The sequence below is a fragment of the Oreochromis niloticus genome, linkage group LG18 (genome assembly GCF_001858045.2).
Source record: "Oreochromis niloticus isolate F11D_XX linkage group LG18, O_niloticus_UMD_NMBU, whole genome shotgun sequence".
Taxonomy (NCBI): domain Eukaryota; kingdom Metazoa; phylum Chordata; class Actinopteri; order Cichliformes; family Cichlidae; genus Oreochromis; species Oreochromis niloticus.
The window spans coordinates 8338839-8356316 of record NC_031982.2 but is presented as its reverse complement, the minus strand read 5'-3'; the positions used below and the strand labels follow the sequence as shown (position 1 = coordinate 8356316).

The window sequence follows — 17478 nt, the reverse complement described above, 5'->3', positions numbered from 1 at the left end:
ATTGTAAGGTTAACAGTACTCTATCCTAGCTTTGGACTAGAGTACAACACTACTAAATTAAGGATTTGAAGTTCACATTTTCCCTCTTAAAAAAGTGTGAAATAAGTATGAATACTTGTATTTGAAAAAACTGAACAAATAACTCAAAATAGCTAGACACTGATTGAAAATACTTTGCTGAAAATCTTTGACCTTGATATTCTTTTTGGCAATTTTTTTGTAATCAGAAAAAGCCACGGTATTGTAAGAAAGTTGAAGTGACTACCACACAGGTATTTTGCTAAAAAAAAAATTAAATTAAATTAAATTAAATTAAAGTAAAAACATATTTCTGCAGAATATTTGGCTATTACATTATGACCTCATAGAAATGCAGTCTGCATGCTGAGGGTTCCATAGACTGATCATGCATGACAGAAAATCTGTAGCTATCCGGTCTTTAAATCTGACGTCATTAGGCATGTCTGGGCCCAAACTCCGCTGCAGGTCCCTCAGTCAGATGATCTCTGCAGCATCACTAAGAGTTGAAAAACTGTCTAAATTCTTTCATCTGTAATAAAATGATCAGTGTGACTGCTCTACCAGGTGTAACAATTAAGTTTAACATCCAGGCATCCATGAAAACAGAATTTATGATATTTAACAGAGTTAGAAGTTAGCAGGGAGTTAGCTTGCCAGCTTCCATCTAAATATAATATAGCATGTCCTGACTGAGAGATTTATGAAACAAATTCAAACATACAGCTCTGCTATCACTTCCAACATAAATGAAGACAGGAAAGTAAACAGCAGTGACATTTGTAGGGTTACTGAAGTTGGGCTAGCTGGTATATAATGAAGTGCTACGTGATCGCTAATTTACTGCTGCATGGGCTGGGCTGTAGTTACATCGTAAGGGTTTAAAAACTGAGCTTTAAAATGATTAGCGGTAATAAAAAACCAGAGAAGCCGACAGTGATCACTGACTGTTTTTAGGGGCTTGTTGAGATTAAATAGAACAAGATACAAAGCATTAAAACATGTTAAAAACACAACAGCCTTATTAAATGCAGACTACTTTGGGCCCGGAAGCAGAATTCGTCACGTCATGACTTAAAGACCGGATAAGCCAACTACAGGGAGGAACCCTCAGTTATTTCACTGCCCTTTGTTCACGATTACACATGACTGCCAGAGCTCATAGTCTGAATTTCTAAATATCTTATTTTGACAAAAACTTTGAAGAAACTTTCCTATTTCCTGTTACAAAAACCATGAAAAGTCCTGCTCAGTGTCTGAGGAAGTTGAGGCCGTGCTGAGAAAACTGAAGGCTTTGGCCCTCGACCAGGAGTCCACCAAGGAGTCAGTGTCCACCGACCAAGAATACAATGTCTTCACTTAAGACCAGTGAATGTTTGGTGAATATACAGTATATATGCGGACTATGATGTAAAATGAGTTGCATCCTTGCTTAAACAGTTTTTATATTTTAATCTATATTTAATCATTTTATATTATAATCTAAACGAGCTGACTAACTAATTAAGTGTCATGTATTTCAGGCTTTTCTAGGCCAAAGACGTTGCAGGAAAACCATTTTAGCTTTCAGCATTCACATTTCCACTTTTTTGCTAGAAAATGCTTTTTTTCTAGTTTGTTATTATTTTTATTATTGTTATTATTAGAGTTCTAGATTTTGAAAGAAGGTACCTGAGGTGGTTCAGGCATGATTAGGATGCCCCTCTCCTTCAAGGTTATCCAGGCATGACCAGGAGGAGGTGACCCTGAGGTAGACGCAGATATCACTAGACAAATTATATTTTCTTGTAAGGCCTGGGGGTACCTCAGCATCCCAAAGGAAAGGAAAACATTCCTGGGAAGAAGGAAACCTGTAATATCTCTCTTAGCATGCTGAACATGACTCAGCCCAACTTGGGCATAATTTTTATATCCTATTCAGAAGTTAGAAATCCCAGAGATTTCCAGTCTGTTACTACTGACGGAAAAATAAAGAAACCAGAAACTATTGCTTTAGTAAATTAGTCAAACTGTTGTAATGGTCAGTTACCAAAGGAGTTGCTTGTTAACGGTCTATCAGTTGAGTAAGAAATTAAATGCCAGACATCTGCAGAGTGCTATTTGATTTCTTGCTACCTGAAGAAATAATGAAATAAACCAGCTATGACTGTGTGGGTGTAGAATCACAGACTTGATTGCCACATTAGGTAATAACCACAAAGACTATCGAATCCTCAGTATTCCAACCGAGCCCCAACCATTTCAGTTATTCATCATCACTCTCAAAAATCTTGAAAAATGTCTATTTTTTTTCATCTTTGCCAGAATGTGCACTTTAAGTAAACTATTGATCACATTAAGCTGACTAAGTAAAAAATGTCTTCTGGGCTTTATCAATGGCACTATCCTTCACTATATACAAACAAGACCATGAGGGCTGATGCTATGCCAGAAAAAAATCATGAGATTTGTAGCAGTTGCCTCAGTTATATATCATAGCTAATGTGGATTGCATGCTCCCAGAGGGCCTATAATATTAAATCACAAGATTTAATTTATTGCTCACAATGGCACTGTTTGACAAAAGGACTTCCAGCCCCCACCTTGCGCCCATCAATCCACGACGGTTTCCATTATAATGTAGAAATGACAGTCAAACATGCAGTGTTCACCAAGATGCTCAAGGCACATTTAGCCGCCTCCCTAATGTTGCATGTCCCAGTCTCAACTCACATGCCTCAATGACATTCTAAATAATGTCGGCTTTACAAGGCCCTGGCTTGCTCTCTCATTTATCAAAAGTTTTACAAAGTCGACCAAAGCCGACATCCCCCACCCCCCGATGCTAGGTTCGGTTTGAGGCGAGATCAGTGACTTTAGTGAAAGCCCTCTGGCTGTGACGATGGGAGAGGAGCACTAAGCAGTCAATGATGGTGTGGGGGGGTAAATGGCCAGTGGAAGTGTGGGGAGGATGACAAGGACAGATGGAGAGAGGGTGTGGGTGACTACAAAAAAAAGGAAAAAACGAGCGAAATGAGGAATAATGTCAGGGGGTGAGATAAGAAGAGGAGGGGTTGGGTGTAATGCTGGAGTTGTGAGAGAACAGGGTTAACTGAAGATTGGAGGGAAGGTGCTATAAACAGAGAAACAGTGCTAATGACAGAGCCCGCATCTGGCTCACTTGGATCAGGGGGACCCATCAATAAACGTGTGACAGCAATAAATATAGTATGACAGGTAATCAGCACAATTACCCGTGTCCCCTAAAGACGGTGCTGGTGAAAGGGGGCTAGGACACAGGGACTGCAGAGTGTCTTAAAAAAACACCCTGACTGATGGGCCGCTGATTGAAATGAAGCGCGTGAGGAGAAGATGCTACAAAAATACCCCGGAGAGAACAAACTTACCGCAGAGAAGGTGAGAGTAGATGAAGATGACCTTTAACCTGCACTGTATGAAGTGAATACTGAAGGATCGAAGGCAGCAGTGACTCGATCTATCAATGACATAGTGTGGGGACATACTGGTTATGTGCGGTGAGACCCATCAAGCCTACCTGGGTTATAGAAGTGATATAAAGTGCAATGTTTCTAAGCTGCCTCATGGGCAAAAAGGACAATATCTGTCAAGAGTACCGCTGGCAAAACTTTAAATTGCTGCTGACAGTGTAAAAACAGTTCATCCTTGTAATATACAATTACAATATAAGTCAACAAGTTCTAACAAAGGTGAAAAAATAAAAAGAGACTGCGCTTTCCTGCCTCAGTAGCATGTTATACACACACAAAATACAATAAAATGGGGGGAAAAAGCAACAAAAAGCAAAGACAAGTATAACCCAAGAAGATGAAACAATGGAAGTGACTTTGAAATCAGAGGAGGATACTCAGTTGAAGAGCCAGCAGAAGAAGATCAAAGCATAGAGGTTCCTTTATAGAGGCAGAACTAGAGAAACCCTGACAAATGTTGTAGGTCATTTAGAAAAGTTCATGTTTGCTTTAAAGGGAATCTTTTTAATCTACAAATGATTTCTGAGATTATTTATAATAATTCATCCTAACAACAACATAACATAGACCGCATAAAACATTGCTGTGGCTGCTGTGATGTCATCCAAAGTTGTGGGACACCCGATTCAAACCCAGGCCTTTGCGACAGCCTTACGATCTATGGTTGCCTCAATCCAGTGAGTTATTCCAGCATCCTGGAGCATCGCTTTGAAGCCTCGAGATGAGCATTCACCCAAATGTATCTTGGATTTTTTTTAAAAAGCACTTGTTTATTGTCTAACGACTAATGATTGACAAGTCGTTAGCCAATGAGCAGCTTTTTGAAACATAATCACCAAGTGACTCAGTTTTTTTTATTCAATATGAGCCAGAATGAGTGACTGAGTCCATTAACTCACTAGAAAAGTGTTTACAGAGGTCAAGACAGAAAGCCGTTTTCCCATAGACTTTTCTAGGACCGGAAGTCTTTTTGCACCAACAGCTATCGCCATCTGGTGGCCTACAGGTAAAATGCATGTTTAAGCCACTTCCACTATGGTTTCATTTCTCTGGGTTGTGAAATGAGACAAAAATTCTTTAAGATACAGAAGGAAGTTGTTTTTTCGACGGCATTTTCAGAGAACCCACCAAGGCCGATGCTTCAGACACCCAACGAGCCAAACGTCTTTTCTTCCTTGTTCACCAGTTCTTGCAAACGTAGCCAGTTTTAACTATCATAGTTTTGCATTAGGTAACACGAGGTGTTGCGGATCATTAATGAATTGCGATTTATGATCCCATTAATCTTTGTCATTCAGATCCCTGATCGATTTCATGTTGTATGATGCAAACACATGTTTTTTGATAAATTACTAAACCGGACTTGTTTTGTATATTCTAGTGAAGTATGGCAGTTGGCCATGTGGGTCAACAACTGCTTTTTCCTGCAGGACATTTGAACAGGCTCTCATAGTAAATTTATTAAGATATATGTAATCAACAGGTATGTAATCAACAGGTATGTTTCTTTGCTTACTTCTGTTTCCCATCATGATATACGGTAAAGTGACCTAGATGGCACAAAGCAGAGAGGCAAAGAAACAAAAAAGTGGGGTGCCAGAGGGTAAAAATAAGCCTCTTTGTTTATGTGGGTGACAGAGAGATGGGTGAACCAGTCACACAGACTGATGTTAGCTTACCATGTCTGTCTGTTTTTCCTGGAAAAAATAGAAAAGTAGAAGGAAGATTTTTCCAGCATGACAATAGAACTAATACCAGTATCATACCAGGAGGTTCAGAGGTAAAGGTTTGCCATCATGGGCATTTGGGCAGGATCCATAAAAAAATGCAGCCATCAAGGCATCACCGCGGGTTTAATTTTACTTTAAATGAGATGTGTTCATGTTGGGGCGTTATGTCCACACACTGTTTACTCAGCACAGCAAACAAAACCCAGATTAGTCATTAAGCTTCCAACTTAAAACAAATTAAGATACTGAACAAAGATGAGAAAGGAAGGGTGACTTCCTTTCTCAACATAGAAACTGTCCCAGGAGGAGATGAAAATCAGGAGTGTGATCCTTAAATAATCTATGAGAGGTGAGGTCATATAACTGACAAAGGAACACAAGAACCAAACAGTGATGAGGGGAAAAGAGGGCAGGGATATATCATTATAATAACCATGATAGTAACTTGATGTCAGTGGTTTAGATGCCACAGGCTTCACTACTAATTCAGTGAAACGGCACACAGTTCAGGATTTATTTCAACCAAGACACACTGCAATCTTGTTCTTCTGGAAGAGTTGAAGGAGATGGATGGATGGATGGATGGACAGATGGATGGATGATGGATGGATGGACAGATGGATGGATGGATGGACGGACGGACGGACGGACGGACGGACGGACGGACGGACGGATGGACGGACAGATGGATGGATGATGGATGGATGGATGGACGGACGGATGGATGGATGGATGATGGATCATGTTTATTTAATCATGTTTAATAAGCTTGTGATTAAGTGGAACAGGAAAAAAAAGATGTTGCATCACTGGTAATGAGAGCAATGCCCTCTGTGCCCTGGCAGCAGCATGTAGTATATGAGAACAAATGGAACCCGTGCAGTAGATAAATTTGGTGATCTCTGCACATTTAGCTGCTGATGTATCAGCTAGAAAAAGGCTCGGGTGCAGGCCGAGCTTTGTACTGACTAAATGGTAATAAATGAAATCGAGTGGAAATCCTGAATGCACAATGAGCAGACCAGGAGTGTATAAAAAAGATAGGAAACCTCAAAGGGGCCACTGCTGACCACTGCGAAACTATAAGAATGTGTTCCTACATCTGAACAGTAAAGCTCATCAGCATGATCAGATTTGGATGCAGACATAATTAAAGGAATAATCTGGACTTATCTGCACTCGTATAGCTGCTGTGAATGCTTCAGTCTCTAAATGAAAATAAATATGATTTTTTTTTCCTTCGGGGAATTATATGAACTATACTATATGGACAAAAGCTGTTGTAGCTTTGCAGTTATCGAGTCAGCAGAGTGTAGCATGTGACCTCGCTCTGAAGTTTTACATGGTCTGTCTCTTTGTGGCTGAGTTTCTATAGTTCCTAAACTCTTCCACTTTGCAGTGACACCACTTACAGCTGATCATAGATTATCTAAGAGGGAAGACATCTCACCAGTTGATTTGTTGTAATTAATTACCAGAGCTCTTTGAAAAGACCCATTTCTTACCAATGTTTGTAAAGGCAGACTGCATGGCTAGTTGGACACCTCTGGAAGTGGGAATGAAATTCAAAGATGAAGAGACTGGATGGCCCAATACTCTATATAGAGTGCTTGAGATACTTGGTGAAAGCATGAAAACACTCTTTAGGTTTTAGTTTTCTGAGCATGTGGTAGCTGTGTGCATGGGGAACACAACACAAGCAAAGATCTCGATGGAAGGAAAATGTTGCAATTCTTGAAGCAAAAATCCAGCTTCAGACAGAGAAAGCTCTTAAAGGTTACTACTTAACCTTAAAGGCAGCAAGTTGGGTGGGGGGTGGGGGGGACGCTGTTCTGGGTTTTTAGGTGTCATTTGGGATTTGTAGAGTTTTATGCCTTTAATGTAAATAGAGGGTTTATGAATATTTTTGAGGTCAGATTTTTTATTTTAAATTATAATATACAAATGTTAACATAATTTAATTGCCATTTGTGGAAACACCCCTGGCAGGGGAAAGCAAAGTGTGGCTGATCAGCAGGTTATCTGGGTGGGTACTATGGATATATGGCCCCGTTATAGGAAGAGAAACGTAACACAGGCCAAGTATTTCAAATTTTCCAAATCCTTTGCTCCAGCAAGAAATGATCACATGGGCAGAATTAGGTTTAAAAGTACGGTAACATTGCTCACTGTCACCATCTGGTGGTCAGCAGCTGTACTCAAACAGGCAATCGTCTGTTAACTGCTTACAAAGTGATACTGAAGATATTCTGTTGGCATGCTTGAGATGTCAGTGAAAGTCAAGCAAAGGGTGTGGCATAATATTTTATTCACATATTTTATGGAATACAAAGCCCCCCAAAAACCCTGACCCCACCCCGAATCCCCCAAAATTGTGCACATCCGATCTTATGGGAACTATTCTGTCACAGAAAAAAAACAACCAGGAAACAAAGGAACTTTTTTTTAAACTGTTGGAGTGTAAGACTGCAGTTTTAATCTGATGGCCATATAAAAGTATGCCCTCTCATTGCGAATGAACCCTTCACAAAAATTAGCCACACCTGTCTAGAGTCAGTCGATAAAAGGGCTGCAGCAACAAAACAAAACCAAAACATGAGTTTCTTACAGAAAAAAAAAAAATTCCTTCCGTCGAGCTTTTCCGTTACAACTACAAGGATGTAATAACTCCGGCACAATAATAATTTAGCTTTAAGGGACTGTAAATTCAGTCACTTTTCTATTCTTTTATGCAACCTCCTGCTAAGCTGCGTGTAAGGAATGAACATGTCCCCAATTTGACTTGGAACAGAAACAAAATATTGACAATTTTACAATTTAAAAAGAAAAGAAGGAAGAAAACTGCCAGCAGGGCTAACAATAGAAAACAACCTCAGATGTTGTTGTGGCCAACCTAGGTCCAATAACATAAGCTTCATCAAAACAGCTTTCAAAGTGCTTTTTACACAACTAGCCATGTCTTCCAAGTGACTCTGTATCAGTGGAACAATCCCATCATCTGGGACAAAAAAAAAAACATCTGTCATTTAGGTCTGGCCAAAGGTCTCAGTGAATCTCCTGACATGTAAAACAAACCAGCTTTAAGACAAAATGGGTTGGCAAACCCACTGATTGGTGAACAAAAAAAAGAAAAACAACATCACTGCCACTGAAGCCACACATCGCAGTGCATGACAAAGTTCGTTTCAGAAGTTTGGGAAGGGGACCCGATCGCTTTCCCCCCCACCCACAGAAGTGTCACACCAATCACAACAGGGTTTGTCTTAGTTCATTTTGACTCTCTTCCTGACCACTACACATCAAAACACACCAGAAAACAAGTTAACCCAATACAACACACACAATCCAAGGTTCGTGGTCCAAAAGGTGCTGTCCAAAAAAGGTCCCGTTGTCCACTTTTTTTTAGCTGTTCCGACATGCGAACAGTCGGTTTGAGCAATTTATGTAGTGGACAATGGAGAAAAAAAAAATAATATATATATATATTAAAAAGAAAAGACGTGTTCAGGATGACGGAGCTTCACTGTCAGTTACTGACTTCTAACAGTCGCTCTTGCAGGAGGAATAAACTGTAGCAGCTCGCCGTCCGTGTCCATTCCTCCCTCTCTAATTGTCTCAATTGGACCATCCAAGCCTGTTCCTCTCGGGTCAGGTCCTCACACCATGTAGGAGTTCTGGTTCTTCAGCTTGTCCAGCTCTTTGCTCTGTTGCCTCAGAAACAAGATTCTGCAGTTGCAAAAAAAAGAAAATGTAAATCAAAATGCATGTGTGTTAACAGCAGAGTCTATGCAAATGTAGCCATTTGCCTCACCTCTGCTCCCTCAGTGTGGCCTGGATTTCACACACTCTGACCAGAGACCGAAGATTTTTCATCTCTGTGCAGATTTCAGACATGTACAGGCTGCCCATGTTGTGGATGTCTTCACGCAACCGAGCCGCCTGGTGGAAAGGGAGAAGTGCATTTTGTCAACAAAAAACGAAAAAATGAAAAACGCCGGAAGAGTTATCATAGATGCGATGGAGAACAGCATCTTTGAACACACACAGTCTATATTTAGCAGTATCACACAGTCGAGCTTTGCATATTTCCATAGAAGTCACAATTAGGTCCGTCACAACAGCCACCTTTGTTAAGGTGACTATAAACAGAAATATTTCCAAGAAACAACAGATTACTTTTTTTTTTAAAGATCGGTTATCTAACTATTCCTAATTTAAAGCTATCAGAATCTGAACAATAAATATGCAAAATTAATAGTGTCACATGTTTTCTGGTTCACTATCAGAGTGTGTGTGTGTGTGTGTGTGTGTGTGTGTGTGTGTGTGTGTGTGTGAGTGAGTGAGTGAGTGAGTGAGTGAGTGAGTGAGAGTGAGAGAGAGAGTTCAGCATAAAATAAAACACAGGGAGCAGAAAAGATGACAGAGTAGCACAACCAGAAGTGAGAGTGAAAACATTTCACAGCACGAGCTCTTTACTCCATCATCACTGTTCTCTGCAGTATCAGTTTGTCCATACAAACATCAGCACAATGAGCAGTAATAAAACTACTGAGGATATATCCATATATTGTACAGGCCCACTCACGACAAAGTCTACTGAAAGTCACTCAAGAGCCAATTTCACTATCGAAAAATGGAATTCCAAGCCCTACGTTTTTCCTTATAAAATGTGAACCTGTCTTCTGGAGGACTATACCTGTTTCTCTGTGTTCTCTGAAGGCCACCCTTGGATATGTCTGATGAGGTTTTCATCGAAATGAGCTGCCAGGCTGGGAGTGAAGGAGCCAGGGGTGTCTGAGTGGCTCGCACTGCTGGACGGGGCGTGAGGCAACAAGGCACCAGATGCGTTTGATCCTGTGCACAACATGTCCTGGCTGCTGGAGGAAGACACGCAGGTGGAGACTGTGTTAATAAAATCCTGCTGCAGTTGTTCTGATGTTCTAGCTGATTACTGTTACACAGATTCAGTCTATAATCTCACCGTCTAACCTATGAATGGGGAAATATGGATGAATAATAAACCTCACCAACATTTCCGGTTGTTCGGGGAACTGCATCATTGGGAGCTGAGTGTCCCCAAAATGACTACTCTAAAATAACACACAGGCCTTGCTGCAAACCCTTTCTCAAAAGTAAACCGTTCCCATAAACACTGTCTGGAACACATGTTGCTGTATTCTGTAAAGCATGTTTTTGCAATTCAGGCCAGTTGTCCTTGTAGCTCTTGAACCCCCCACAACTACTCATCTGCTTTGCCTCCACCAATCTATGCTGTGATGAAGTGATTTTAAATAATTCCTTCCTGAAAGCTACCTTCTCTGCTGCAGAGTTCTGGGGTCTTCTGGACGCTTTTCTGCTGTCTGAGACAAGGAAGCTGAGCCTGGCTTCCCCGAAGACATGCTGCCCTGAAGAGGGAAAAACAGATGACGATGAGGAGAAACATGAATAAAACAAGACACGGATACAAAAACCCACACAGAGAAGATGGTCCAGAGGAGGGCAGTCATAAACACAGCGTCTCTGCTCTGTTACTTCAGCTTCAAAGGCTCACCCTGGTTTGCGAGGATGTGACGCTGCCAGGATGCACACCCAAATGAGACTTCTGGTTGCTCTGTGGCGTGCCGTTCCGTGGTGAGACGTACGGCCGCGGCGACGATGTGTCGGATGTCAGGGAGACCGGCGACTGACTCGAGTGCTGGGCTGAAAACAGGAAAACATAAGATCGGTGTGGAAGAATGGGGGATTTGTCAGGTTGCACCTATCATTGTACTGAGTGTCAGGGAGGAAAATGAGCACTGATATTAGACCAGTTTTTTTAGGACTAACAGCAAACAGTTAAAAAGGTAAAAAGGCTTGAGGAGGGAATACAGCAGCATATAAAACACCCTTTATCCCAGAACATGGGACCATGTCTTGTGCTTTTTTTCCCCCCACATAGCTGTAGTCAATCTAAAAAACCCTAAAGTTATACACACAGTAAAACAAGGACACGGAGAGCAGAAACCTTCCAAAGAAGGTGAAAATTAGTATGTGACAGCAGATGGTGAAAAACAGCAAAGAGGGCGTACCTTGGTTGGAGTGCTGAGCAGCTGAGAGCAGAGCAGTGACGTTGAAAGCAGGTCCAGCAGTGAGGAGCTTATGAAGCACAGACTGCAAGGAAGCTTGGGTGACAGCAGCTGCCAATACTGGAGGGAGGAAAGAGGAAATGTACACACACACACACACACACACACACACACACACAGGTGAGTGAGCAAGAACACACAATACGTGAGTGCATAAACATTAGAAGTCAGAAAACTCAGTTGAAATAAGAATCGAGTTAGTGCAACAGTGTGAGGGCAACACTTGTAAAAAAAACAAAAAAGACAATCAAACAGATTCTAATTTTTTTTTCTATCACCAGAAGGGTCGATAACACCCTCATCATAGGCGTGTTTATGATGGAACTGTGGCCTCTTTGCTGTCTGACGCAAAATCTTAGAGGGTAAAAATCCAGCTCTTACCTGTCCAACAAGCTTCTTTATAACCACAGTGCACCAACTACGTTCATATCAACAGACAGAAGGAAGCTAACATGAACGAAGCCTAAATGTAGCCAAACTGCTAGCTTGTTTTGCCATGCATCTTCAAATTCTGCTGGTTCTCATAAACTTAGCCCGAGCACTCATCCTGACTCTTTCTGGAAGTCATACCTCAAGGCAGGTATGACTTCCAGCATGTTCCTTTTTATGCCGGAGCACATGTGCTTCTTGGGGGTGGGGGTTACAAAAAGCAAAAACAAACAAGATGTTGTTGTTTTGAAAGATGACATATTTTGCTGTGTACGCAGGAATACCTAGCTGTGTAAAAGCACGCTTTCTAAACAGGACCGCCCCCCCCTTTTTTTTCTAAGCTAAACAACTATGAAGTTGCCAACAACCCATAATTTAACTCTGAGAACCAGTTGTGTGCCTCTGTGCTGAATAAGACACTAGACCAGAAAGCAGTGTAAACCGCGCCCTCATCCTCACCCTCGTTGAGCTTGGCCACGTCCATGCTGCCGTTGTTCATCTGCAAAGTCGCTTGCAGTGCCGGGAGGAGCTGATGCAGGAGCGCCGGGTCCTGGAGCAGCGCCGGCGAGGGCAACTGGGCAGACGGAGGCGCCTGACTGCTAGAGGACGAAGAAGAGGACGACATGCTGGAAGGGGTGGAGCCTATAGCGGCGGCAGCAGGGGTCAGGCTCTGAGAGGAAGAGGAAGAGGAGGAATGGCCGCAATTGGCTGCTGCGGACTGATCCACTGATGCGATTTCTGTGGAGACGAGCAGTGATGAACACAGAAGGAATTCACACTATATTCTGTGGATGTATGAATGTTTGTCGTGATTGAAGCATAACTATATACACATGACCAAGATTTTATTGGTAAGTCGTACTTGTTGTGGCTTTGTCCTGCAAGGCCTCTTGTCTGTAGTCCATGTCCCTGGGAAAACTGTTTGCTGCCATCTTGACTGAGTCTTTCTGCCGTTGTTCCCTGAAGCAAAGCAAACAGGTTTTGTGAAGCAACAGCGATGATGTTAAGGACGTGGGCTGCGGTTTGAGTCTGTGCCTTAAGCTAATGATGTTCTGATAACATTGTGGTTCTAAAGCTGTCGTGTGTGACTCTGCATGAGAACTACAACCTCAGTCACTGTCTCAGGTTAAAGAGCCAACAAACATTCAATAGTTAGAACTGAATAAAGTGAGCCTTGCCTCTCCAGCAGGTCCTTTGGCTTTTCCCACTGGGAGACCTCAGTTCTACAGTTATAGTAGTACTTCTTCCCAGAGGAGCTAATGTGCTCTGTCCAGTCATCTGCTGGGTCCTAGTCACAAGGAAAATGGAGAGAGTCAAACAGTTAAAAAAAAAACCTTCACTCCAAGTTCATTTTGCTCAGTTTATACAAAAACTTTCCCAATAACATTTACAAGTAATGCAATTATTGTATGCATGATCATTTTTCTGAGATTTTTTTTAATTATTATTATTGTGACCCTTCACTTCAAAGTCAAAATATCTGATGCTTAACAGCCAATCTGACAAAGAAGTCATGCCAAGTTAGCTACATGGTCCTCCCACCGTGATGATCCCAAGAGCAGGTAAATTTAACCTTAGTTGGGAAAAGAAAATCCTGACAGTTCATTTTTGGCCAGTTTCAACTTCTTGTGTACTTTTTGATTGCGTCTAATCCTCTATCGCCCCCTTTTTATTCTCTTGGTAAAGCATACAACCTGCTGATCAAGCACTGGCAGACATACACTTCGCTGTTAAATCTAGGTACATCACAACTACAAACCTTTCTGAAACCCTACACCGTGACTTATGGCGTAACCAGATGTGCACCTCAATAGAAATTTAACTACACAACCCGCACAGGTATAAATATTGGCACTGGCATCAACTACCTGCATGAGTTATGCCGTAGGCTTTTTGTCGATCCACTGCAGAAGCATGAATTCATTTTCATGCCCACTGTTCCCACTGTTCATACAGGTTTAGGATGTTCCCTTGTTTTCATGAACCCTAATCTTCAAAGGCTATTTCACTGATACAAAAAAACCCTAGAACTGTAAAACTGAAAGCACAGTATCTGTTTCTGACTGTTTTTTTTAAATCCCTCCATGCTATGTGATTTGTGCAAATCTCCCCCAAATAAATTCTTCCGCTTTGTATAAAAGTACTTCCTTATTTTCCATACGCTCCCTCCTCACAAACCACAGTCCAGTCTGTCTGATGAACAGGAAAAGGTTGCAAAGCATTCTGGTAGTTGCTGGTGGGTAGTTCTCTTTTCAGTGATGACTAACACCCCCCCAACACACACATTTAAAAAAAATTGCACCTTTCTACAACGCAGCCTAGTTTTATTACACAACCCACTTCCCGGCAGTGACATTCCTCTTGAAACCGTGAGCCATCGCACCTGCTTTTGCTCCACTAAGCACTTTTCCAGTCTCAAAGTGCTGAAGTCAAAGTTTCTTCAAGCAACAGTGTCAGTTTTCCAGCACTCACATTTTTTTTTCCTGAGGAGCACGCATTCAAGTTTCAAACAACTTGAGAGGATATTAAAGTGCTCTTTAAACTGATGTAACGCAAGGCAATTGATCACTTTGTGTAAGTGGGTTATGAAGCTTCAAAAGCAAAGATCAACAAGTGGAAGACTTCATTTAAATTGTTTATTCCAGTGCTTGGAGGTAGCAGTCCTACTTCATTGTACATACTGGCAAGAGCATACCTGAGTCAGCACATTTGGTAAACATAAATCCATTTTGCTTTGGGAGGTAAACATCTTTCATTTCCGAGCCTCGATAATGGACTGGGGCTTTTGAGTGTGGATGCGAGCTGGTATGTTTAATATTAATGATGATGCATATACTGACGACTCTGTTAGGATCTAACATTTCTCATCCACATCTGTATAACTTTAAACCTGTGCTTTTGTAGGTGAGGCTTGAGCCCTTATAACATATGATCTCATGCCTTCTCTGTGGAAAGAGTAATTAGATACCACATACTACTAGTAAAACCAACAGTATCTTAGTAACAATTCATTTTAAAAAATTATATAATTTGATTTTTAGTACTGCAGTTTCCCACAGTTATTGATATAACAGAATTAAGATAGACTCTAATGTAATTTGAATATTACAAACTTAAAGTGAGCCATGTGTGCTCTGACAAGAGTCTGTAGGAAAGCTTACAAATGCACAGAGCAGTGGGTGCTTGCAGGAGCGGTCCAAATTAGTGTCAAACCAGACAATGTTGAATATTGTGCATTTGGTCCCACTGCGCAGTCCAACCAGTGAGAAATAACAATGTGTCTCTCATTCACATTGACAAATGGCAAATCGTTTAAACAAGGAAGTCCACAATCTAATCAGACCATCTACTACACAAGGAGCCTCTTACATAATTATGAAGTTACAGTCAAGCATTGTTGAGTTAGGTTTGATAAATCTCCGCATGAGAGAGGAAGATGGCTATCTATCACGCCCCGCATAAAATGTTCCACAGTGGCGTGGCTGCACTCTACAGGAATCGCTGAAGGTTTTATCATCAGATAACACTGGGTAGATCCTTACCCTGTCTGCGGGCTTGCTCTGAGCCCCGTGCAGGTCGGTGCCATGGTGAGAGCTGTTGTTGTGGGAGTTCTCCTGAGGAGAGCCACTGGTCCCTGCAACAAAGCCACTTGTCAAAGGAGAGAAAGCATACGAGGCTCTGCTAAGGACTAAATCCTTAGGGAGAGCCACAACTGCCAAACAGGGAAAAGAAATCAGCTTGCCTTTTGTTATTTTAGGCTTATACTTGCAGTTTACGTTTACGTCTTAATCTGATGGCAGTATTATGAGAAGCTTTTTTATCCACAACATGACAACTGGCAGGGGTGACCAGAGTCTTCTCGACAATAACAGTAGTTAGAGTACACATGACAGAAGAAGTTCACATATTATGTCAGGGACCAGCATAGAAACAAAGACAGAGTTGACCTTTATGCCCATCTGCCGTTACCCGTCCCCTTCATAACAACCGCCTGAGATTAATCTTGCAATGGCATGCATGCACAATGCCACCAGACTCACCGTTTTTCCCTCTGACGCTGTGAGAGGGTTTCGCCTTGCCATGTCCCGTGCCTTCTCCGTGTCTGCTGACAGGACTTTCGTCTGAGCGTCGCTGCATCTTGTAAGGGGGCACAGGATCTGACGATCCATCGCGCACCTTGTCGTAGCGGTGAAGGCTGGTGGCCTGGCTCTTTGGCTGAGATTTATGGGTCTAAAAAGGACAGTACACAGCAGAATTGTCGAGATATGCTCAATCTCACACAGTGGTGTTCTTACCTCTCAATCAGGAGACCCTTTAAGTTGAATGAGAGCATTTTTATGTTTATTGTCATTCTATTGACATTTCTAGTAAATTCTTGTTTTAATAGAGTAACTGAAAGACAAGGGCTGAAGTAAGACAGTTCACATATGAATTACCATTGTGACAGTTGCTGTTTTAAATACTGATCGCCTGCACACTGTGCTGACCTACGTTTATGGATCGTCATGACAGGTGACAGCTAACAACCTGAACATGACATACCTGATACGATTGGGGATCCCTTCTGTCGTTGCACCTGTGGAGACACACAGAACAAAGATTAGAGCAAGATCTCAATAACGTTTTTTTTTATTAAATTTATTTTTATTTGTCACTTTGAAAACTGACTTTCTGGAGCATATATAGTTAGCTAAGAAGCTAGCGTTAGCCAAGTTAGCCTGAGTTGCCATCTTATCATCTGGTGTTTGCTCATACTGTAGTTCACATTGAATCGGTAATGTTTAAAGTATATCTTACAAATACCTAGAATAGGCAGGATTTACGATGTGAATACTATTAAGTGTAACGGTAGTCGACCAGCTAAGGTACATATCCGGAATCAACGGCTAACTAATTGCAGGCTAACCATGCTAGCTAACGGCTACAAGTAAACCTTAAACGCACAAATTAAATCAACGGCGTAAGAAAAACATGTTTCAAACGCTAAGGTCTGAGTCTGATTTACCCATCGCTGACTCTTGTTGGTTTCCTTGCATACATCACCATCAAGACCGTGGTGATGTGTGTATGTGTGTGAGGGGGAACCGTGGCCTCCTGCCTGCCTGGCTGCTCTCACAGCTCTTTTCTTCAGCTTCCTGATGTCTGCACTCAGTCTGTCCTGCCAAACAAAGAGCTAAAAGTCACGCACCGAATACCAGCACTGCATAGCGGCTGGTCTTTACTGAAAAACAAAAACAAAAAAGAAACACCCTCAATGCACCATCTGCCATGCAGTTACGGTATACGCTAAATTCGGCCGATGTAGTTCAGCGGAAGGCAGCAGATGGAGGAGGAAACGGTGAAGACAGTAATGTTTGGCTAGGAGGACGAAGTTCCTGTTTGTCTTTTCAAATTAAAACTTTAGTTATGCGTTTAGAAGAGTTATTATTATTATCACTATCATCATCATTATTATTATTATTATTAACGAAAAGCAAGACATGTATTATGTGAAACAGAATATTCCGTTTTAAAATTATAAATTATATGCTTAAGTCAAAACCACAAGTAACTGGGTTGTCATTTTTAAATAAGTAATTATACTTTTTATGCGATGCTGGCAATTAGAAATATGGCACAGAATAACAAAAATAACCGCACGTGGTTCTCTAATAAAAAGTGTTTGATTGTCACACCTCACTGTGGCAT

General features: G+C 41.5%; 1 protein-coding gene across 3 annotated transcripts; it reads right to left on the bottom strand.

Moving 5' to 3' along the window:
• Positions 1-7527: 7527 nt before the first annotated feature.
• On the bottom strand, positions 7528-17151 carry LOC100696120 (WW domain-containing adapter protein with coiled-coil). Of its 3 annotated transcripts, XM_005458093.4 has the most exons (14): positions 17051-17136; positions 16796-16948; positions 16333-16366; positions 15831-16020; positions 15333-15424; positions 12969-13078; positions 12653-12750; positions 12250-12528; positions 11305-11421; positions 10788-10936; positions 10550-10641; positions 9933-10113; positions 9048-9175; positions 7528-8962 (listed from the first exon to the last, which is right to left on the bottom strand). In XM_005458093.4, the coding sequence occupies exons 2-14, from the start codon at positions 16834-16836 to the stop codon at positions 8893-8895; spliced, it is 1581 nt and encodes a 526-aa protein (XP_005458150.1). In that variant the 5' UTR covers positions 16837-16948; positions 17051-17136; the 3' UTR covers positions 7528-8892. The 3 variants fall into 3 exon arrangements, with proteins under 3 accessions (XP_005458150.1, XP_005458152.1, XP_025756404.1); XM_005458095.4 differs by having other exon boundaries at positions 9933-10110; positions 16796-17151; XM_025900619.1 differs by lacking the exon at positions 11305-11421 and having other exon boundaries at positions 16796-17151.
• Between the last annotated feature and the right edge of the window lie 327 nt (positions 17152-17478).

What these genes read in the sequence shown, in the direction of transcription:
- LOC100696120 (XM_005458093.4), bottom strand. Translation starts at nt 16,836, where the DNA reads ATGGTGATGTATGCAAGGAAACCAACAAGAGTCAGCGATGG. An exon ending in CAGCGTCAGAGGGAAAAACG is followed by an intron (nt 15,425 to 15,830) that starts GTGAGTCTGGTG and finishes GCTTTGTTGCAG; the next exon opens with GGACCAGTGGCTCTCCTCAG. An exon ending in AGAGCAAGCCCGCAGACAGG is followed by an intron (nt 13,079 to 15,332) that starts GTAAGGATCTAC and finishes CCTTGTGACTAG; the next exon opens with GACCCAGCAGATGACTGGAC.